Source organism: Nicotiana tomentosiformis, chromosome 11 (genome assembly GCF_000390325.3).
Source record: "Nicotiana tomentosiformis chromosome 11, ASM39032v3, whole genome shotgun sequence".
Taxonomy (NCBI): domain Eukaryota; kingdom Viridiplantae; phylum Streptophyta; class Magnoliopsida; order Solanales; family Solanaceae; genus Nicotiana; species Nicotiana tomentosiformis.
Genome location: NC_090822.1, coordinates 25845025 through 25869086, shown reverse-complemented (window position 1 = coordinate 25869086; position 24062 = coordinate 25845025). Strand labels below are relative to the sequence as shown.

The 24062-nt window shown below is 35.0% G+C and overlaps 1 protein-coding gene across 3 annotated transcripts; it reads left to right on the top strand.

Annotated features, from left to right (window-relative positions):
* The first annotated feature begins 5550 nt into the window (after positions 1–5550).
* Positions 5551–23160, top strand: LOC104093824 (uncharacterized). 3 transcript variants are annotated; one of them, XR_685721.4, is made up of 21 exons: positions 5551–6095; positions 8063–8222; positions 9047–9378; positions 10270–10351; positions 10462–10780; positions 11728–11786; positions 12668–12757; positions 13036–13127; positions 13623–13721; positions 13803–13880; positions 15224–15308; positions 15421–15479; positions 15581–15650; positions 15798–15889; positions 16624–16686; positions 17051–17117; positions 20136–20399; positions 21026–21142; positions 22265–22417; positions 22541–22715; positions 22877–23160. XR_685721.4 is itself a non-coding variant. In XM_009599637.4 (20 exons), the coding sequence occupies exons 1-20, from the start codon at positions 5647–5649 to the stop codon at positions 22634–22636; spliced, it is 2826 nt and encodes a 941-aa protein (XP_009597932.1). In that variant the 5' UTR covers positions 5551–5646; the 3' UTR covers positions 22637–23160. The 3 variants fall into 3 exon arrangements, 2 of the variants coding, with proteins under 2 accessions (XP_009597932.1, XP_033511403.1); XM_009599637.4 differs by having other exon boundaries at positions 22541–23160; XM_033655512.2 differs by lacking the exon at positions 5551–6095 and having other exon boundaries at positions 8083–8222; positions 9099–9378; positions 22541–23160.
* The last annotated feature ends 902 nt before the right edge of the window (positions 23161–24062 follow it).

Sequence of the window (24062 nt, the reverse complement as noted above, 5' to 3'; positions counted from 1 at the left end):
AGAGCTGTTCTTCGCGAACATGACAACACGTTTGCGAACGCGGAGAGGAAAAATATGATGGCCCAACGACTGCTTTTCGCGAACGCGTAAAGTAGTACGCGAATGCGAAGAGTGTAATGGAATAGCTACGCGAACGCGTAAGTGACACGCAAACACGAAGAGGAAAATGATCACCAGTATCGAGGGCCTGGTTTGCATTTCGCGAACGCGAAGAAGGGGGTGACAGAACTTCGCGAACGCGAGAGGGTGACTGCGAACGCGAAGAGGAATTATTTCACCCTCCAAAATAACACTACGCGAACGCGAGGGCAAGGACGCGAACGCGATGAAGGAAACCAGATGACAGATAACAACAGTTCAAAAATAGGGGGAAAAGACCCGTAGCCCTTCCGAAACTCACCCGAGGCCCCCGGGACCCCGTCTAAACATACCAACAAGTTCTATACCCTAACACGGACCTGCTCGAGGTCTCAAATTATATCAAACAACGTCGAAACTACGAATCGCACCATGAATCAAACTTATAAATTTCAAATCTTTCAACTTCTAAAACCCGTGCCGAAGCCTATCAAATCAACCTGGAATGACGTCAAATTTTGCAGGCAAGTCCCAAATAACATAACAGAGTTGTTCTAACTCTCGGAATTATATTCCGACCCCGATATCAAAAGGTCCACTTCCTATCCAAATCTCCAAAAATTCGACTTTCGCCATTTCAAGCCTAAATCAGCTACAGACCTCGGATTCACAGTCCGGACACGCTCCTAAGTCCAAAATCACCCAACGGAGTTAATGAAACCAACAAAACTCTATTCCGGAGTCGTCTTCACATAGTTCCGACTACGGTCAAAATTCTAAGACTTAATCTTCTGTTTTAGGGACTAAGTGTCCCAAATCACTCCGAAATAATCGGTAATTGAATTCAACCATGCACGCAAGTCGAGGCACATAATATGAAGTTGCTTAGGGCCTTATGCCGCCGAACGAGACTTAAATTCTTAAAACAACCGGTCGGGTCGTTACACATATGGTGCAAATTTCAAACAAGAAAACTACTTTTATAAGGGAAGATTTAATAATTAAGATTTGTAGTTGATTTTAAAATTTTAAATATTCGATTTTTTTTTGGTTAAATGACTATTTTGTCTAATGTGAACTCTATTTTAAAAAGGTAAAAAAGGCGAATGACATTTCGCTAAGGACCTTCGTGCTTTTAAATATACTAGTCTTAGAGTACGTGCGTTGCATCGTATATATCGTGTCAATCAATTAAATTTGTGTAGATGAAGAAGAAATTATGTAAAACGACAATGTAGTTAAAGAAGATATAATATTGATTTATCATATTAACGCAATAGTTGAATTCAAAATAATTGAGTATCTTCTGGACTTGTAAAGGTGAACAATTTAATATGAACGTGCAAGTTTGTCCCTTGTTAGCAATAGCAATACTTAAGCAAGTCTTACATGGACAACTTTGCAACTAATTACAGTTGATTTGGAAATACTTGATAGCCTGTTATTTAGGATAAGAACTCTTAATGATTTACAAATCCTATGTTTTTTATTAACATATCCTATGGTGATTTGAGTTTTTAGTGCTAGTTACAACTTTAACCAACATTAAATATACCTTTAAAGATTATCAAAGTCGATCAATATTTTAATATTTTTTTTATTATACACACACTAAAATATACTCGAGCATATAATACAATAGATGTATAATAAACACATTGAAAACAAAATATGCGTTGAATTTGACATCCTAGGTTCAATCAAATTTTCCTTGCATATTGTAGACTTTATCCTTTTGTAATTGTTACAAATTTCTTATAAAATTGATAATCTATATTTTAATCAAACACATATATACACCGCCAAATAATAAAATATAATGACAACAAAAAAATCAAGCGCAAAAAATGCCTATAACAAATAAAAAAATACAACATACTTTTACCCTGATTCAAATCTTCAAACACTATGCCAGGCACCATATTCCTTCTGGATATAGGATAAAATTTAAAGTGATTTTTTACTAACTACTATTTCATAAATTGTTCAAATACAAAATATGATATTTTAATTATTCCCAACTTATTGAGCCTCCTATAACTAATCAATATAAAAAAAATAATTTATCGATTAAAACTAAAGCAAAAAATATTACCGATTTGAGTTACAGTAAAAAAATTTGTATCACGTTATGGTATTGTGAATTATTCTAACTTCCTAGTTCTTGGGTTCTAACTTTTCTTGGCTCTCTGAATCTTCAAAACCTATATTTGATAAAGCCATAACATACCCTAGTGCTCCAATGCAATGTGCTTCTCAAACTCCTTAACTTGGTCTACAGTTAAATTTTTTCTAAAACAAAAGCGAAAATCAACTTCTAATCGTTGAACAAACAATTCATCTCCAATAAAGGATTTTAACAATAAATATGAAATAAGAATTCTATTTCTAGTTAAATAACCAACAATATCCCAAAAAGTTATGAAATAAATATATGATTGCATTACAATTTGATCCAAAAATGCAAAAATAAAATTGCATCTCTACTATAGAGTAAAAATAATGCATCATCAATTACTAACCGATTTTACTAACACGAGAATCTAATTCTCTTCCACAAAGTAAAACTTAATGTCACTATCAATTATTTATGGATTTGAATTATATTTCAACAACTGAATAAGAAACTATATAATTGTGGAGGGGAGGGGGGAGGGGGAGGGGGGAGGGGGAGGCAACCCTAAAAGTTTACTTCTCATCAAAAGGCTATTAGAAAGGAAAGGATACATAAAAAGAAGAGCAAAGAGAGATCGGAGAAGAGAGAAAAAGTATATGAATTTATTAGAAGTACTTTTACTTATTAGAGGTAAGAGAGTTCTAGACTGATTTGGATACCATATTAGAGTTACTAACAATATAAAAATTCTTGGTTATGTTAATTAAATTTTTAAATATTAGGAGTTTTACATAGATCAAGTTATAAGAAAATGTTTAATAGGCAAAGTTAAATTAATTTTAAAATCCTATATATTAGAAAAAATAGTAAAATCATTATTTTGTCTAATGTAAAAAATATTTTTAAAGGGTAAAAAAGGCGAACGGCATTTCGATATGACCTTCGTGCTTTTAATATAGTATATATATGTGTGTGTTCTTTTCCGTTTTTGTTTGACAGGTTTGTCCTCCTTGGATGCTTATTATTGTATTTCCTTCTAAATAATAAAACATTTTCGGTAAAATTTGTTTTAAAAATACTAACGTAAACTAAATATCCATCTTCTTAGATGTTGATATGGGCCCTTTGTATTGTTCAGTTTTGAGAATTCTTTAGGCTATTTTGTATTTCCATTAAAAGAAATATATTTGTTAGTATTAAAGTTATGGCACATAATTTAATTAACAAAATATTTACATAAGCTAACATTCTAATTTTTTTTAAACTTCTAAATATTAGGACTTCCTATTAAATTCAAATAAGAAAAGATTTAATCATCAAAATTTTAGTTGATTTCAAATCCCAAAATATTAGTAAAATATTTAAATGTCTATTTTGTCCAATAAGTACTCTATTTTAAAAGGGTAAAAATTAACTAATTGATTTAAAAAAAGTTCATAATTTTTAGTTACGTATACGTTTAATTTTTTAAGGAAAATAATAATTTAAATAAAATATTTTAAGCGACATGGATGATGGAAATATATAAGGGTTGGGAGAAGAGAAAAATGGAAAGAAGATGCTATATTAGTGACGGATTCTAAACCCTACGCCTCAACCGAGAGCAATAGAAATAATTTTTTATCAATATAAACAATTTATGTACCAAAAGCTTAGAATACAAGTTCCTGAAATATCACTAAGATTTATAATATATCATTAATCACCACATAAATAGATGTTACACAATTTTTTTTTTTGCATATCTCAAGTCTCAACCAAGATTCCATGTCGATGAGATCTTCCATATGATAAATATGGCCCATGTATAATAGAAAAAAGGCCAAATACATATATAGCCCCTTAAACTTGACATCAATTTCTACCTAAACACTCTAATTAAGGTTTGTTCCATTCAGACACTTAAACTCCAACACGTATGTGTCTATTAAACACATAACGATGATGTGGCATATTGTGTGATTTACACTTCTCTTGAGCGCGTGAAATGCTAAAAGAATCATATTTTTTGCTCCACCCGCTTCATGCATCATCAACCGAAAATTTCACAACCAAAAAAAATCACCATCCACTATCATCTCCATAAAGACAGCACCAGAATAACACCTTCATCTATTTCATTCCTTCGTGTCTTTAGTTAGAGAGCCCAGCTAAACTCATTTAAAACTTGTCAAATTCAATCATGAACGATTTGAGGGTAGTAGGGTGGCTGTTCGATTGTGATTGCAGTGGAGTTGGGTGCCAAAAGTGGTTGTCGATGGCGACACATATCATATATATATATATATATATATATATATATATATATATATATATATATATATATCATTATCAACAAAAAACAAGGAAAATAGAAGAAGTACAACTGAAAACTTCCGCCCCTTCTTTCTTTCATTTGGGAAGAACAAAGAACACATCAACTTCGGATAAATTCAAATAAAATTTAACTCACAAATAAAATTGGCCTATACAAATTTTAAAGCTTTCTTCTTCTTTATGGGTATCTGAAAATTGTGAGTAGGGGCTACGGTGGGGGAGACAACAACAGTGTAAGGGGGGAAGGGGGAGGCGTTATAGAATAAGACAGAGTGAGGATTTGCAAACGCTATCTAAATTACTTTTTGAGATGGGGTGAGTTGTATGGAAGAAGAAAGTTAAAAGTTAGGCCAAACACATATACAATCCCTTCAACTTGGCTCCATTTTTCATTTTGGCACTCTATCTCAATCTTGTTACATTTTGGCCCTCCAATTCAATTTTTATATTTTATTTTAACACAAAAGCTGAAACGAGTGCAAAAAAATATAGCGCGTGTGTATACACAAATTTGAGGTGTAATAAATATCTAATTAAATGTTGCCACCTGGTTTTTTCATCCTTTATTTCTTATAAGCTTGAAGTTTGAAGTGAATCCATGTCTCACCAAAATTTAAAAATTAATTCGGTTCGGTACGATCGGTTTAGTCGGTTTTTAAATATCCATTGACATTCTAAACCCTACACCTCAACCGAGAGCAATAAAAATAATTTTTTATCAATATCGATAATTATGTACCAAAAGTTTAGAATACAAATTCCTGAAATATCACTAAGTTTTATAAATATATCATTAATCACCACATAAATATATGTTACACTAATTTTTTTTGCATATCTCAACTTTCAAGTCTCAACCAAGATTCCATGTCGATGAGATCTTCCACCTGATAAATATGGCCCATGTATAATAGAAAAAAAGAGTCTCTCCCCCCCTCCCCCCACAAAAAAGAAAGAAAATAAAACCTTAAAAAACGAATAGTGCAACAGAAATAACAAAAAAACATTTTTTTTCTTTTTAACCCACAAAAAAAAAAAAAAAGAGAGACAAAAACAGAACGCTCAGTTTCCTCCCCTTTAACACAAAAACCTCTGCATAAACCCTCCAAAAAAAACTCCGCCTTTCTTCAGCAGCCATGGCCGAACAACAACACTCTCAACTCTCATCTCTCCGTGCTCTGGAGCTCCGTCTTCTTCGTTGCTCTCTTCCACCCTCAACCCCACCCCCTCCCTCTCATCAACCCCTACCCACCCCTTATTTATCTCACCTCCACACCCTCATTGAACAAATTCTCGAATTAATCGAATCGGGTGAATACACAAAAGCACTCTCTTCCCCTGGCGCCAAATCCATTTTCTCCTCACAATCTTTAATTCATAATCAGCTCAATGATTCTTCCCAAAAAGCTGAGTTGTTTTACTCAGAATTTGTGCCCCAATGTGTGACTTTGTTTCTAAATGCAGAAGATGGGGGTGAAAAAAATTCTGTTTTTAATAGCTTTCTGAACAAGTTGTATAAAGCAGTTCTTGTCATGGCAGTTTCTGTTGCAGCTCTGCTTGCTTTTACTCAGTCTAACATTACTGGGTTAGTCTCTATCTTCCAATTTATGTGATAATGTTACCTTTCTAAATTTTGAAACAATTCAACTTTAAACTATCCATTTTACCCTTAATGAGATTGATTTATAGCTACACAAATATCATAAGCTTGTTCTCGACCACAGGGGCGGCTCAACGGTATCCGGGGCCCTAAAGCCAAAATTCAACGAGGGGCCCTAAATTTTTTCATATTTAAAAACTCATTTAATAAAATTTTTATTTTGAAGTTAATTTTTCTTGCTTTTTGAGATGTAAAATTTTTAATAATTTATTTATAATCGATTTCTTAACTAGGATTATATATATTTCTACTTTCTAAGATTATTATTCAATTCTTTTAGGATTTCCTGGTTTTCTATAAAATCTTTGTTAAACTCTCACCAACTTCTTCTTCTTCTTGGATTTCATTCTCTTCTACCTCAATTATATTAGTGATTTGTTTATCTACCATAAATTCTTCCTATTTTTGGGGATTGTATTAAAGTTTCAATTCTTCTCTCTTTTTTTGGCATTTTTAATATGCGGATTCATATTTTCTTGTTGACATATTAAAATTCTAATAAATTAAAAAAGATAATACATATACTTACAAACAAAAGATATCAAAAAATAAAAAAATTTAGATGCAAAGTAATAAGAAAAGTATAGAACAATTGAACCTGGTTTAACAAATAGTCATAAATAACTTGATATTACTTTTGCTGTTTCAATATTTTTGGTGCAATTCCTTGAAAGCTTGACAAAAAAAGAGTTTGCAATTGCTTTCTACTATCATATTTGACAGAATATTTTATGAGACAGTGGACTTATAAGTTTGTAAAGGCTAAAAGGAATATAAAAGATTAAGTAAAAACCAGTTTAAAGAGAGAGTAATAAAAGTAACGTGGGCCCTGTGATAATAATGATAATATATAAAGGAGGCAAGACATATTATATTCACACGTAAGTTACTATTCTTATTCCCAAATTATTTCTATTGGTCTCATAGTTTCCTTGTTTATGAAAGATATACTTTTTTTTATATACTAAATATTTTTTAAAATATTCATCAAATACAAATACAGCTATTTAATACAGTATCAGAAAATTTTGGGCCCCCTAGATGTGGGGCCTCAAGCAGTTGCTTGAATGGCTTTACCATTGAGCCGCCCCTCGACCATAAATTATCGAAATTTTCATTATATAAATGCGTGCGGTCCAAGTTTTGAGATAATGAGTGTACCCGTATAATCGTATATTCACAGATACCTTGTATCAACCCAAAAGAGAAAGTGATGAATATCTTCACACACTTAAAAAAATTTCATTTATGTACACACACTTTATATACTTATGTGCCCAGTTTGAAGCAGTGGGTGCACGTGCATTTCTTTTTATGCAACCCCCTCCCCCAACCACACACACGAAAAAAGAAATGAACCAGAAGACATCGGAATGTTTTTGAGTAATATAGTTAGTACATCTCTTCCATTTTATATTACCTAGTAATGTTTCCAATGGTTGACTTGATTAGTTTTTGATCTAGCTTTAGACGTGTATTTTAAATGAGTGTTGAGATTAAAAATTATATTCCTTAAAAGAAATGTAGAAAACTCTAAAACAGTGAGAGATTTGTGTAGAAGATTACGATTACATAAGAATATTGTCAACGTTGAACGGTATGAAGGATGATCAAATATCTGTTGAAAATAAATAAAAAGATTCTTTAAACGACAATGAGAGATTTACTTAATCCAAAAAGAAAAAAAAGCAGTGAGATATTTATGTAAAAGATTACAATTAGACAAGAATGTTCTTAACCTTATAATGGTATGAAGGATGATTAAAATGTGATGGGTGAGTACTATTATCAACTTTTTGATGTCTGGATTGACACCTTGGTGGTGTATATGCCAAGCTTTATGAACTTTCTTTTTGCGTGTTGTTCAGTTCCTTACCTTATTGTTATTATAGGCCAATGATGAAGTTGCCACCAATGCCGTTAGGTGCAATAACTTTTGGAGAAGAAGAGTTGACCAGTGGTTCTGGTGGTTGGTTAGAATGGGAAGCGTGGGCACAAAAGGAGTTAATGTCAGCTGGTTCTGACTTGCGCGCCAAATTTTTGAATCTGCAGGTAAAATTCCTTTCATCGCATATCAACTTGCCAAAATTCTTGTGAGCATGAATAAGTGGTGATACTTCTGGTATTTTTGGAAATTAAATGTTGATTTATCATATCTCTATAATCTATCAAATCTAGGGTTGTTTACTGACTATTTATCGTTTCTCAATAGTAAGCTGAAAGTTGTAAATGGGATGAAAAGTTTTAATATCTGCTTGTGCTTCAGATTACTTTACGTATTTGAAACAATAGATAAAAAGTAAAAAGTAAGTCGATATTCCATCTTGACAGAACCATTGAGATAACAAGGAAGAAAAGGAGATAATTGATTATAATGATTTTAACTTGATTCATAAGAAAGAGAAGACACATACACCTAATACAGGTGCGAAATACAGAATAGAGTGTAAATGGAATTATGGAAGTAGTAATTGGTGGCACCTTGCGCTACTTTGTTTATTAAATCGGTACCTTTTCGTACCAAACTCTACTATCAAGAATTTCATTGCATAGAGGTAATAGTAGGGTTATTTAAATTCATTTCTATGGGATCAACTTAATCTTGACAATGTAAAATGATATGGAGAAGTATATTTTCTGTCAAGTATCCATCCATGTTATGGGGGAAAACTTAAAATCCTTATTTACCTATAAAAAAAAGTATCAATCCATGTTATGCCTAGCTTTTTGAATTAACATATCTGTATGTATGTTTCGTTATGCTTACACAGACGTCCGGTTTCCTTATTAGCCAATTTTTCTTATTGCATACACCACTGAGTTGATGCCAAAGTTTTCCTTTTCATTTTCCTCCCCCTTTGGTCCTCCTTATGTAGTATATAACCTTTGCCAAGATACTGCTTATGAGGACGAAAGATATTTTGTCAGAAAGAAACGACTTGGGGATGGATGGAGCCAGAAGCATCTCATGGTGGTTAGCTAGGCTGTTAATCATTCAACAGAAGTTGTTGGACGATCGCTCATCTTCTTTGTTTGACTTATTGCAAGTATTAACGCGTGAAAGTTTGCAACATATTGGTTCTCTGGAGAAAGTAAAAGATTATTGGGCTTCTCTGATATCAGAAGAGGATGTTTCGACTATTGTATCTATGCTTCATTTGGAGGCAGGAATAATGGAACTTTACTATGGACGAGTTGATGCTTCAAGGTTAGCTATTTGATGAAGAAACTTTTATGGTACTTTCAGTCACAAATCTATAACTGGGCATACACTGATGATTTCATTTTTCTTATTCAAGTCGCCTTCGATACTCTTCTCAGTCTATAAACAGAGCTAAAAAGACGGAAAAAAACTCAACTCATCGTAGTTGCATGATATGTATTCGGTTGTTTGATGGATGACGGCATGTGAGGCTTTATTTAGTTTTGCTGTAATATGGATCTTCTAGTGGTGCTGTTGTTTATCAATTATCTTTGTTTTCAGCTATATCGGTCTTTTTTCGTTAGGTTTATTGGTTTTCTTCCTTTTCATTGAGTTGTCCTTTTTTTTTTTTTTTTAAAAGAAGATTTTATTGATATTCAGTGCTAAGATATTACTGTTTGGAAATTACAAGAAAATTGGACTTGTTTTACATTACAGCCTCATCACATTCAACAAGTCCAACATATCCTTTACAAGTCTAAAGTCTTTTAGTTCCGTACACTTGACAGCTGATCTGTATCCAATGAATCGCACTTGGGATGGAAACAACAAAAGGCCAAAGAGTAACATTATCTAATTGTTCTCCTTAGCTGCTCATCTCAGTGACATGTCAGTTGGTCATTTATCTTCCGTTGTAGCAGCATAGTTTCCTGTTTCAATCTTGAATTAGTTCACTATATCATATTATTGGCACATCTAGCTGCATTTCTTACCCATATTTTCCCTTTATCCCTGTCACTCTTATTTTGGCCCATGGCATATTTGATTTGTTTGTGCAGTAATCAATGATCTCATCTCATGTAAGCCTCTTGCATAATGAATCTTCTCAAAAGTGTAACGTTTCTGCTTATCTGGAAGCATGATATTAGTTCCTTCCTGATATGATTTGTGTATTAGGGTCCATATTGAATCAGCTGCAGCAACATCCAGACTTAATTTTTCGCTAAGTGGGGCTCTGGGCTTCCGTACGGTACATCAGGTACGTTTTGTCACGTGCCATTTGGAATTATTTGGTGATCACTGATCACAATGATCAGAAGAGTTTTTTTCTTTATAGCCATATACTTAACGGTTGCGCTGGTAAAACAGGTGGAACCAAAAGCACAACTCCTCCTTGTGGGTAGCGCGGATGCCGATGATGGTAGTGCTTCTCTTGGGAATGAGTTCCAAAATAAGGTTTCTACCAGTGTTGAAAATGCTGTTCCTCAACATCCCAGTGAAACTCATGAAACATCAGACATATTGATGGCCCCCAGATTCTTGGGAGATGATAAAAGTTCAGAATACAGTGCACAAGGTGCTCAAAATCACAGTATAGCGTCTATGCAGTTAAAGCCTACTCAGCAAGCAGTAATTTTAGCACAATGTCTTTCTATTGAGAAGAGAGCTCGGGGTGATGAATTGCAAAGTAAGCTTCCTGACTGTATTATGACGAATCCCTATTTCAATGTTCTTTTGTTTTCCTGTTGCTTTGTTTGATAATACAAAATGTTGCATTGCAATCTGATTAGCTTAAGGAAGGACTATTGAAGGGCATTTTTTCAGATAATGCGAAACATGTTCCTTTGGGAAATTTGTTACCCCCTTCTGCTTTGGGACGCTTCAAAATGGTTAAAACCATTCCTTTTCTGTACAACTTACACTACGTTCTATAATATATCTCACTAAAATTTCTGATGTTAATTGATATTTGAAGCTGTAGTAAATTCAACACTTGCTGACCAATAGCATTAGTATGGACTATAAAGGATATAATGCAACTGAGATAAGAGACTGGTTTAGGGGTCTAAATCTTACTTTATAAAAAATATTGGTTTCTAAATCTTACATGAATTTCTACTTTTTCTTCTTCTGAGGATGAACATTAACAAACTCAACACAAGTTGTAATTGTTTGACAAAAGGAAAAAAAAAGTAAGAAAGGAAAAGAAAAAGAATTGAAGGCATAAGAACACGGGCACGTGTAAATTACTGGGAAACAGCACCATTTCTTTTTTTAATTCTATTACCTAGGAATTCTGATGGCCACGACGAGTGGAACTACTTGGAGGGGAAAGGAAATGAATGATCTTTACTTGATTGCTCTCAAGAAGAAAATCATTGCTCTCCTCTCTCTGTCTGAAGTAAGCACATAGCAAGAACCTTGGAAGATCACTAAGAGCATTGGCAAGTTAATGAGCTGCTGAGAAAAGAATGGTTAAAGACAAATGCATCTCTGTGGATTTCCAATTCCCAAGTATTCCTACCTGAAGTGGTCGAAAGTATATATGAAACATGAGCATGATGTAGATGTAGATGTGGGAAGATCTATATTTACTTTATAAAGCTTGGTTACTCATGCATGTGCTTGTTTCAGGGTGGGAGATGGCTCCTTATATTGAGGCAATTGATTCCCAGAAGTCATCACTTTTTACGGTGAGGTTTACCCTGTTTAATTCCAGCATTTTGTTCTTTATTTGGCATTCAAATTGCTTTAATTGAAACATCACATTCAAAATTACACTCCACATTTTGAATCTAGCTGGTTTTACCTTTTTAGCATACATTGTATCCTTCTAATATTTAAAGTTGGCAAATCAAAGATGGTGTTACCAAGGGCACCAGGGGGTTCCTGACTTGCTTCTATGCAAAACCTATACAAGAAAAAGAAACTTTTTTTTTTGTTGAGAAAGGTAACATACCAGAACGAGAAACTATAATACTTGTTTACAAATCTTAACCCATCCAAGCCATGAAGTAGAGTGGCTTGATAGTTATGGAACACTTATTTTGTATTTGCTCTTTTTTTAATAAGTAGAAATGGTGAACTTCTTACTGGCATTGATAGAGGGCTTGCAAAAAGTAATAATTGAAGTGACTGAGACCTGAATTGTATTTTCTTGGCGGCAATGCTTTAATAGCTTCCTTTGGTTGTCTTCAAAAAGTTATTGTTCTCAGTAGCAAAATGAAATAGGAAATTTGAGGATGGAAGATCAATTTAGTTTACCTCCCTCCCTCCTCTATTTTTCGCTTCCTGACCCCTGCTGCCCCAACCAATTCTTTTTTTCTCAGTTTAACTTCAAAAGGATATATACAGCTGCTTTAGTTAGTGTTGCAGTTCCTGTAAAAGTATGTATAAGTGGAAATCAGATTATAGTCATCTTTGTGTATTTTATCATCATCTTGCTGGTGCTTCTCAATTTGCTTCTATGTGGTCATTCTCTTTCCAGGCTTTGTATTGTACTTGATTTATGTACCGAGATTTATGCCATTATGATGGAATGTCAACTGACTCAAATATTTCTCTTTTCATCCAGCTACACCATTTGTGCAATATATTACGTATTCGATGGGAATCAACTCGTAGTCGTACGAAGCAGCGTGCATTACTGATGATGGATAAACTGGTAAGTCCTAGAGACTTTAAAGGGATTATACTTCCTGTTTTAGATCTATTCTATCGAGGAGAAAATAAAATGGAGCACCACAAATGGATCAGTATATGTAAGTTGATGAAAGCAAATTCATTCTGAACCCACCGGGTTGGCCCAATGGTTAATTCAAGTTGATGAAAGCAGATTGATTTCGAATTTCATTCGATGCTTAGTAGTTATTCCATTTGGGTCTTGCTTTTTGCAGCAAGAATATTTTTCATTGTGTTATAATATTCTTATTTGATTCTCAGGTTCAGGGAATATGTGATCCTTCCCCTGGAGCTACACAAAGGATGCATTGTTGTTTTGGAGTTAATATCCCTACCATTCCTGCATTGCGCAAGTAAAGTTGCTCTTCTGCCTATCCAAATTTACTTGGTTTTGCTCAAATGACTCTTCATTTACATGCAATGTTACTTATTGCTGAGTATGTGGCAGAATTTTTGAAGGTCATTAATTTTAATCCCTAATAGGAAAACCGACTTGTGAACTTGGTGCAAAAGCAACTAGTAAATTGTCACACTAGCTGTGGTAGTTGCTGTTTGGTGCACCCTTGAGATTCCTGCTTTTATAGATGATTGGGTGTCTTTCGTAGAAAAATGAGAATCATGTTTTGTTGTAGATTCTCTACTTTTTGGTATACCTTTTGTATATCCCATTGTTAATAATATCATTTACCTTATCAAACAAACAAAAAAAGAAATATAGAATATACATTCTATATACTTTTTCTTCTGATATTCTTCATTTTAGTTTTGCTTGGTATTATATTTGCATAAAGAATGTCATCTCATAATTAGATACATTGGGGTAACAAGTGTAATCAATTATTGTTCAGGGAGTATGGAGATCTACTAGTGAGCTGTGGTTTGATAGGAGAAGCTGTTAAAGTGTATGAGGAGCTTGAGCTTTGGGATAACTTAATATACTGTTATAGGTACTATCGAAATTCTCAAAACATGGCTGTTATCTGTGGTTCTGTGCAGTCTCATCTGAAAATAATGTTTAAATCTTGTAGGCTAATGGAGAAGAAAGCGGCAGCTGTTGAACTGATCAAGGCTCAGTTATCCGAAAGACCATGTGACCCTAGGTTATGGTATATTGAAAAAGAATCTACCTTCCCTTTGTCATTTTAACTGCTTTTCCTGTTTCTAGTGTTCATTTTCCTCTAGCTTGGGAAATGGAATTGTTCGTCATCAGAAATTAGGTGCATTTCTTGTGCTATTACAAGGTATGAAGTGCTTGATTTGGAGAGCAGGAGGTTTAAAATGTTAGTGATACGCAATAACCATCCACTTTTATCATGAACAAATTGCTTGTATGATTCAAGGGCTTCTTTGTTCAATTGTCCAATAAGCTGCCACAGTTCTTTTGGCATCCATTAGAAGCGCTTTGTTCCCTCAAAGAGGTTTTACGTGGTAATATGTCTGTGATAAACATGTTCATCTTGAACTCACGAAGTATCCTTCAATTAGAAAAAGTAGCCAATGAATTCAAAAAGTTTTTCGAAAACCCATGACTATGAGATCAAGGTGTTGATCCTTTACCTTTTTAAATGTAGTTTTGCCGTTCCATAGTATTTTGTGACATACTGCATGAGGTAATGTGATACCCCTCTAAATCTCCCAAAGTTACTGCATATCCAGAGATGCAAAGCACAAATTTTGTACTGTGATAAGGCTGTAGTGTTTTGAGAACTTTTTTGTGCTTGAAACTTGAGTTAGGACTTATTGTGCGAGTCTGACAAATCAACTATCCTTTTGTAGTAAGAGAAGTCTTTTACCATTTGAGTAACTGCCCATGTTTGTTTATGTTACAAATTTGTCCCATATGTTGAAAGGTTTGTTTGGTGAATTTAGACTTTTAGCACATTTGTTTGCATGCTACTGATGGGAGAAAGTGATAACAAATTATTTCGTGTTAAGTTAAGTTGTACTTATTGGGGATAGCAAGAGGTGAGATTGTTATCCCCTCATTTGGTTACAGAAGTTGGTCCCGAATTCTAATCACAACATTACTAATAAATAAGATCATATTACTCATTACTTCCCTTACTAAAAATTGCATTCCTATCAATATTTACCTTACTACATTCCAACAGCATTATAATCTTCCATCCACAGTCTCTTCATGCTATTATAATCTTTCCTTATCTCGGCCACCAAACAAAGGACTTTTTATGATTATGAGATGCATCATTTTGAAATTACAAGAAAAAGGTCTTTGCTGAAGAAGCTTTTGCATTATTTGTTTGCTGGTCATCTTCCTTTCCGTGCATTACATTGAATTCATTTGTATTTGTTAGCTGCACTGTTTTCTGTTTTTATACTTAACCCTGATCTCTATTCGCATTTAAAAAAATTATAATATACTTTAACCATACTTATTTTTTGTTTGGGTATTAATTATGCTGTATAATACCGATTGCTTCTCCTTTAGGTGTTCCCTTGGAGATGTTACAAATGATGACAAATGCTATGAGAAAGCCCAGGAAGTGTCAGGGAATAAGTCTGCTCGAGCACAGGTGAAACCAAGTTTCTTGTTACCTACCTTAGTGATTGCAAATGTTTTTCTATTTTCCCTTTATAATTTATCTTCTAAATTTTTCTTTGGGCTCCAAAATCTTCTTGGAACAGCGCTCTCTTGCCCGTAGTGCTTACAACAGGGGGGAGTACGAGAAGTCAAAAGATCTATGGTTGGCTTACTGTGTGCTTTCATTCACTTAATAATTATTAAATATTAATTAATTTGCTTCTACTTGTCCACTGATTTGATCTTTATTTCCTTTGTTTTCAGGGAATCTGCAATGGCAATGAATTCTATGTATCCAGATGGATGGTTTGCACTTGGTGCTGCTGCTTTAAAGGTCTGTTTTTCGTTTGTATGTTGGTCTTGATCACTCATGGCTCTAAGCTGTATGTAAGGAACTGCACATGATGCTATGTAGCGTTAGTTTCTCCTTCCTTTTGGCATGTATCCACTAAATGATCTGACTTCGTCTGGAACAATACAGGCTAGAGATGTTGAGAAGGCACTGGATGGGTTTACACGTGCTGTTCAGCTTGATCCTGAAAATGGAGAGGCTTGGAATAATATTGCTTGCCTGTGAGTTCTTCATCCTTGCATTTAGGAAATTTACAAGTCTGATGATCCGTGTCAGTTGCATTGGTTTGCTGTATTTTTAGGCAATCAAATAATGAAACCATTTATTTGTGGGACCAAAAATCATTTAGCACTAGAATTTCACCAAATTTCACCCAACCTTTGGAGTGTTTCTTATCGTGCTCCAACTTTTGTGCTAGCTATGCAACTTCATCATTTGCTGCCCGAAAGAGTGAACTATTAAGCAACTGGAATCATGGCTGAAATATTAAACCAACTCATCTATGAAGGTCATCTGATTTAAGTATCTCTTGAAGAGCGAGATCATAATAGTTTATACACATTTTCTTTTTGAGATAGAACTTGTCTCCTTTTTTGATTTCCTTTCTAACTTAAAAACTTATAAACTACTTTAATAGCAATAATATTAGTTAAATACGTAATGGGCGGAGGAAAGCAAGATGTTTGTTTTAGTTCTAGTCTACTGAAGGATGTTAATGGAGGAAGAAATCCAGTGTAAAGGGTATTCGACAAGCTATGAGAAGAAAAAGAAACCTTTACCTTGATAGAGTTGGACTACAAGGCCAAGGGGGTACGCTGTATACTGATACCTCTTTGCAGATTAAAGTGGATTCTGCTTGCCTTACTTCTTTGTCCTTGGAAATCGTCATAATATCTTTTACTTCTATTCCTATTTTTTTTTTTCTTCTTCACGTGTTCGGTTTTTATCTATGCAGGCATATGGTTAAGAAGAAAAACAAGGAAGCTTTCATTGCATTTAAGGAAGCCTTGAAGCTGAAGTACTAACTTCCTGCTATCTTCCCCCTACATTTCATATTATATATTTCTCTTTTGGTGTGCATTTGTATTTATCTTACACTTTCTCATCCAGCCTAGCTTTTCAACCCCCCTCCCAAAAAAAAAAAAAAAAAAAACGCACGCACATCACATTTTCAAATCCATCCAGAATTGGACATAAACATGTAGGTATATCCTTTTTCACTTCCTTCCCATTGTACCATAGGAATGGGAGAATATGCACTTAGTAAAATCATGTAGTACCACTTTGCAAAGCCATCTTCTCTCCTCTTTTGGACCAAGGTTGGTGTTGTCATCTTGTTGATCTCGGAGTATTTCATGTAGCCTTTTTTTTACGTTTTGCAGACGAGACAGCTGGCAGATGTGGGAAAATTTTAGCCATGTTGCTGCAAATATTGGAAATTTCAGTCAGGTATAGTCAACATTTTATGCAATTTTTTTTCCTTACTTAGATAATACCATACATTGGTTGCTCCTATCATGTTTTCTGTTGATCTTTGACCGGGCAGACTTTTCTATATGTGATGCTCCTTCCATTTCAATTAATGTCAAGAAAGATATTTGAAAACTGAGTTAAAATTCAATTTCTTAATCTTCTAAGACGTTCTTCGAATCACCAGGTCAAAAAGAATTCCATAGCAAAATCTAAACTACGGAGATTCTGATGACATTTCTGGTCATGGTTTAACTTACTGATAGATAAACAGATAACAAGATACGTTTGCAACAAGAAGGAAATCTTTGAGAAAGAGCTTGGGTCACTAGAGGCATTAGATTCAATCGTTGGACTAGGGTTAATCTCATCTGCAACTGTAACTTTTTTTTTTTTGATAAGAGGGAAACCCGCAGCCGCTACACTTGGTCATCTGCAACTGTAACTTTTTCCCGATGTAAACAGAATTAGAGCATGTTCCCTTAGCTGGAAGTTTTAGAGCACGTTTTAATGCACCTATGGCTGCGGAAAGAAAAGTCACTGTTACAGAATATATAGTTTCCTTGTATATAATATTACATCATATTTGTAGGAATTTTAAGATTTTCAGGATTAGAATCCTCATCGCATGTATTTAAACAATTGATTCTCTGAGTAATGATATAGAAGCTCCTCTATCATCTCTTTCGAATAAATCGAATTAGAGCTGCCCCATCCCTGTGTTGTGTGTCCCAATGGCCCCATGTTATGTTGTCCAAGCTCCAGTAGGAAAGTCTGGGCATGTCGGAGGGGAGGAGGGGTGAGGGCGTTAAGTGTCCTATATTGGTTGAGGGATGGTTTGTTGTCCCTTTATATGGTCTTCGGCAATTCTCACCTCACGAGTTAGCTTTTGTGGTTGAGTTAGATCCAAGGTCCATATCTTCACATGTAATTGAAAGCGACGGCAAAGAAATTTCTATATCATTACTCAAAGAATCAACTGTCAAAATACATGTGAAGAGGACTCTAACTAAGGAAACTAAATTATAAAGATCTTAAAAATTCCTACAAATCTGATGTCGTATTATATATTCCATCCGTTTCAAAAAGAATGAACATATTACTATTTGTGGAGTCAAATAGATTTTCTTTGGCCATATTTTTTCGAATAGTTTTTATATATTCTAAATTATTAACTATTGTGACTTATATTACTTTCTATATGGTTTCTAAATATGTACATTTTATTTCAAAAAACTTAAAGATCTATGTCCGAATTCACACCGAAAATTAGTCAATTTGACACCGGTACTCCGAAAAGGTTCAAACAAATTGAAATAGAGGGAGTACATGGAAACTGTATATTCTGTAACACTCCCCTCAAGTTGAAGCATAGGTGTTAATCATGCCCAACTTGTTACAAACATTTTTCACTCGAGTCCCATCTAAAGCCTTTGTGAATATTTCACCTTGCTCTCCTGTTTTTACATAGTGGTGATCAGGTTCTCTTGAATCTTCTCATGGATGAAATGGCAATTAATCTCGATATGTCAGTTCTTTTATTGTATAATGGATTTGAGGCAATGCGTAGAGCAACCTGATTTTATTGTATAGTGGATTTGAGGCAATGCGTAGAGCAACCTGATTATCACACCAAACTTTTGCTGGTGACAAAGGCTTCAAACCAATTTCAGTTATAAGTGATGTATCTACAATATTTCAGAGGTGGACTGAGCCGTAGCCTTATACTCGGATTTTCCACTGGATTGAGATACAACAGTTTGTTTTTTACTCCTCCATGATACAAGGTCCCTCCAACAAAGACGCAATAGCCTGTAGGAGATCTTCTATCAATTTCGATTCAGCCCAATTAGCATCTGTAAAACACACAATACTATCATGATCGTGATCACTATACACTATGCCAAATCGAGGGGCTCCTTTCAAGTAACATAGGATTTGTTCCAAGCTACCCAATGTTCGACTGTAGGAATGGACATAATATCAACACTCATCAAGGGAGTTCTTAAAATCAAAACAAGCTAAAGGGGAATAACCCTGAACAAGGTTATTTTATAGCTACTAAGCATATTACAGAAATGGCCAAAAATGAGCATTGATTGTAATTGCAGGATCTGACCTGGACATAGTGCACGCAGATGCAACAAAGGCCACGCGATTGCACTTTATGGCCTGCGATTCTTGTCCTCTTCGTTTTCGCGAACGCGGACCATTGGCTTCAAATAACCTCCTGCGATAGCGGCCATTGTAACGGGATAGCGGCCAGTGTCCTGTAACTCCATCTTCACGATCGCGGGTTGGTCCTCATGATCGGGACCTGGTCCTTGCGTCCGCGACTCCGGAGGATCTTCAAGTTTGATAGTGGTCAGGAGGCTCACAAACGTGGTTGACACCTGAACAGCCCAAAAACTGTAGCTTGAGCTAAGCTACTAAGCTTGATTTTGGACCTTTGGAAGCATTCCGTGGACTTGATATCAACTTGTATGAGCTCCACATTGTGAGTGCTAGTCCGGGAGCTATGATACTCTGAACAACAGACCGTGTTTCTAAGAAGGAATAATTTTGACCAAGTTTGTCTATCTCTTTGGTCAGTTTGAATTCGAATCTTCGAAAAGAGTAAGAGGGAGATTTACCAAATATCAACTCAAACTGATTCACTGTCACCTTTGTGATGTTCAAATGCTATGCTTTATCACTTTTTTTTTTCCCGAAGTGTCGTCGTATGACGCATAAGTTCAATACTTTGATAGCCCACACAACTTTAAAATCCCATTTGTTCTTTCTTCTTTCTCGATTCTCTTGGTATCTCAATTTAAACATAATACTCAATTGCTCGGTAAGTTATTCCAACTTCTCCATTGCTAAAACAAATTCGTAATATCTCAAATAAGGGACTCTTGTATTTTAATTAGATATTCAGCACCACGTTAGTGCTGCCAGCAATGCAATTTTATTTACTGATGAAAAGCTGAAGCTGGTTTAGTTGCTTCTTTGAAGGCACTGGAAGCAGTTACGAAGGTGCTGGATATGACAAATAAGAAGAGAATTGATATTGAATTACTTGAGAGGATGTTGCAAGAGCTAGAATTACGGACTTCGCCTAGGAATTCTGAATTACATGCTTTGAGGGATAGCACCGGTTCTGCTGAGGCTGGCTCGAATATGATTAATGCTGATCTGTCGACCAGCTCAGACGTAGATTTGGCAAGAGAACGCGAAACTGAGCACTTGATTCAGTCAGTGGGGAAAATCCTACGGCAGGTAAATATCAATTCGACATCTTTCCTTGGCTTTTGTTTTGTTTCTGTGGTTTTCTGTCACTGAATAAAAATGGATCTTCAGCTGCTAAGTTCAAACTTACATTTATTTGTTCTGCTCCTAAATCCTGATTCCTTAAAACAATTATTTGCACAACAGTTACAAGCCTCTTAAAGACCACATTTGGACAAGAAACTGGTAAGCATAAAGTAGAGAACTTGATGTCATTTCATGAGCATTGTCTATTAGCAATACGGAGAACTTAAGAAAAACAGACAGGTTTGTGTTTTTTTTTTGTATGTCTTTCATGCTTGTCAATCAACTTTTAGATTATAAACGAAATTCTCATAGCAGGTATGCTGTCTTTGCTTCTTGTGCGCTGCTTTGATTAACTCACTCCCTAAAATGTTTTACTTCTGTTGACAATTTGTCTGCCTTGGGGAGGTCTTTTATTGTGTGACCTGCAGGGGATGAGTACTGTCACTAAAAATGACCTTTAGGTATCAGTATTTCTTGGGCTTATATAAGTTGATCTGGTTGATAGGGGAATCATCTACTTGAGAAACCACTGCAAAAATGGCACAAGTATTATGTAGCATCAAATTTAAGAACCTTTTACTTTGATGCAGATTGTTCAAACTGGTGGGAATGCTGAGATTTGGGGCCTCTATGCCAGGTGGCATAAACTCAAAGGAGATCTTGCAATGTGTTCAGAGGCCCTTCTTAAGCAAGTCAGATCATACCAGGTATGACTGCAAATTCAACTTTTTGATGTTTCTGTGCTTGTGCCGACATTTTGATATCACTGACTTGGTCAAGCTGCATCTCAAATGTCTGTGTCATCGCCCAATTAAGCTTTTGATCTGTTTCTCCATTTCTGCTAGTATTGATAAAACTGCTGTGCTGTTGGTTCACATGTTTGTCTTCTTTTCCTCGGAAAATTTTAGAGCATGAATCCTTCATCATTTCTGGTGTGATGGCGTTACTGCTCAATAGAGACTCTTTTGTCGTTTGGACTTTGGATAGCGTTCCCAGTGTCAATGACTGTTGCCAAACCCTTGGCAGCTTATTCTCTAATCTATGTTGTCAGAAATCTAGTAAGGAACAGAGGGACTGTAGTTTGGTGTGGTCAAATGCTTTACAAAGGAACCTTCTCAAACGAAAAAAAAAGCCTTCTCAAAAAATGCTTTATAAAGGAAAGTTAAACTATTTTTCTGTAAGCACTAAGCAGTAAGAAATTACTGTGCTATTTTTCAGTAAGCAGTTAGAAATAGCTTTACAGGCTGGAAGCCATCACTGAGGATCCGATTGGATCCTCCGCGAGTTCTGCTTTGCACTTTTGCAGAATAATGATAGTTTAGGTTTGTCATGTTGATATACCTAGTGGATATAAGCTAGAACAGCTGGGCCCCAGGAAGATTGATATTTGGTGGGTTAAGATAAGTAAAGCTATAAGGAGAGGAGAGAGGAGGGGGAGATGATTGATAGTTTAGGTTCTCCAATTGTGCATTTATGCTGGTAGGGAAAGCGTTCATGTATATGGTTCATAACGGAGCAAAAACGATGACTGACGATTTACGCTTTAACAGTATCCATGGCATATAAATGTTCATCAGTTTTTCATTAATGGTTCTCCAATGGTGCATTTCTACCAGCAGTTTGAACATTCATACATATGGTTTATAATGCTCTGCTATGAGGTGCACACTTGTGTGCTCTAAAGGAACATAGAATTAAATTTCCTGTCACTGTTATCGCGGACTTCCTGTATATTGCAGAGCATATTGCTTGTCTTCCGATTAATCCAATAATGTCAGCTCCCCGGACTCTTTTGTGTTGTGAAAGAACAGTGTAAATTCACTTGACAGGGATCTGACTTATGGAAGGATAAAGACCGGTTTGCAAAGTTTGCACGTGCCTCGTTAGAACTCTGCAAGGTTTACCAGGAAACAGCTCGACGTAATGGTAGCCGTAGGGAGTTATCTGCAGCGGAGATGCACTTAAAAAACACAATCAAGCAGGTAGTTCTTTTAGTCTCCAAAATTAATGTGCTTTAAGCCTTCTTATGACAGATACTTCCTTCGCTCAGTATACCTTGTCTTAACCAGTGCTAAGCGGAGCAACTCACTTTCTATAAATTACAGGCCGAGGCTTTTTCTGACACCAAAGAGTATCAAGATATCTTGGCATGCCTTGATGAGGTGAAGGCAGCACAAACCGCCTCAATTGCTGTGATATAAGACCCTGATCATATGCTTTCTGCTGAGTCATTTCTTCAAAGGGGTGAAGTCAACATCTCCTGAACAAACATATTGGCTGGTACAAAACGTTCCGTCCAAAGATAAATAAATCAGTTCTTGGAAGTAATTTTTTTTCCCTAAGGGATTTTGTTCCAAAATTACGGACCTCTTCATTTTCCAGGGGAAAAGATGTCTGTACTTAAAATGGCATAGAATTGATCTTATGTTTAAAATTGCAAGGTGGAAATGCAGGAGTAGATGGTGGTGAATTATAAGACTCTCAACTACTAGGCAGTGAAGAAATGCAAGGTATAATAGTTGAGACATCTGCAGACTTTGATCCATGTGTAAGATATATAATTTATTGTATGTCAATGTTGTTTCAGATGACTGGTTTGGAAATTTGTTGTAATTTTGGTTAGTAAATGTCATGATAATTTCTCACTTCAGAATCTGTGATGGTGTTCAATGTAAGTTGCAGTTGTGGCCCCTTTTGGAGAAAATATTGATTTTTTGAGGTGTTCTTTGTGGCCCCTTTTAGAGAATGTTTTTTTTTTGTGTCCCAAACTCCCAATAATTTTTTTTTAATCTTTGGTTACCCTAAATAAGATACGTTCTTTTGCCTATTACCTTCAGCTGTATGTAATGGATCATGTGATATTTTTAAAGAGTTATTTTTTTTTTACGACAGTGACAAAAATATATTTATTCTAATGCTACAATCAACTGTCGCAGCTAAATGATAGAATGTGAATATCAAGAACAATAAAATGCAAAGTAAACCAAGAAAACAGGAAAATATGTCTTGTTGAATATCTCCAAGTGGCTGAGCTTTAATATCTTCTTACTTCACAAATTTGAGAAAGGAAATCTAACTGCACACAAACTAATAAGGATGAAAGATGCAAAAATGCAGCTGGACAGATCCCTGAACCTTTGCAATAGATATTTTCTTATCTACTGACCATTTTGGGCGAAGTGAACCGGTAGTTTTTTTAAGTATGTTATTTAAAATATATTTACAGTTTACAATATATTTAAAGATTAGCCAATTCATCCAAGTTTCAGGATTAATAGCCTGTTTGGCCAAGCTGCCTCAGCTTATTTTGAGAAGTGTTTTTTCTCAAAAGTGCTTTTTTCAAAAGTACTTTTGGTGAGAAACAGTTTGTGTTTGACTAATTAATTTAAAAAGCACTTCTGAGCATCAATTAGTATTTGGCCAAGTTTTTAAAAACTGCTTTTAAGTGTATTTTTCTCAAAAATACTTTTCAAAAAAGTGCTTTTGGAGAAAATATATTTTTTTTGCATCTCTGAAACTGCTTCTGTTTCTCTTTAAAAACATTCTTTTTTCCTTCCAAAAGCTTGGCCAAACAACTCAATTTTTGGAAAAAAGTACTTTTGGCTATAAAAAAAAAAGAAGCACTTT

What these genes read in the sequence shown, in the direction of transcription:
- LOC104093824 (XM_009599637.4), top strand. Translation starts at nt 5,647, where the DNA reads ATGGCCGAACAACAACACTCTCAACTCTCATCTCTCCGTGCTCTGGAG. An exon ending in GGACGAGTTGATGCTTCAAG is followed by an intron (nt 9,379 to 10,269) that starts GTTAGCTATTTG and finishes TTTGTGTATTAG; the next exon opens with GGTCCATATTGAATCAGCTG. An exon ending in AAGGAAGCCTTGAAGCTGAA is followed by an intron (nt 16,687 to 17,050) that starts GTACTAACTTCC and finishes TACGTTTTGCAG; the next exon opens with ACGAGACAGCTGGCAGATGT.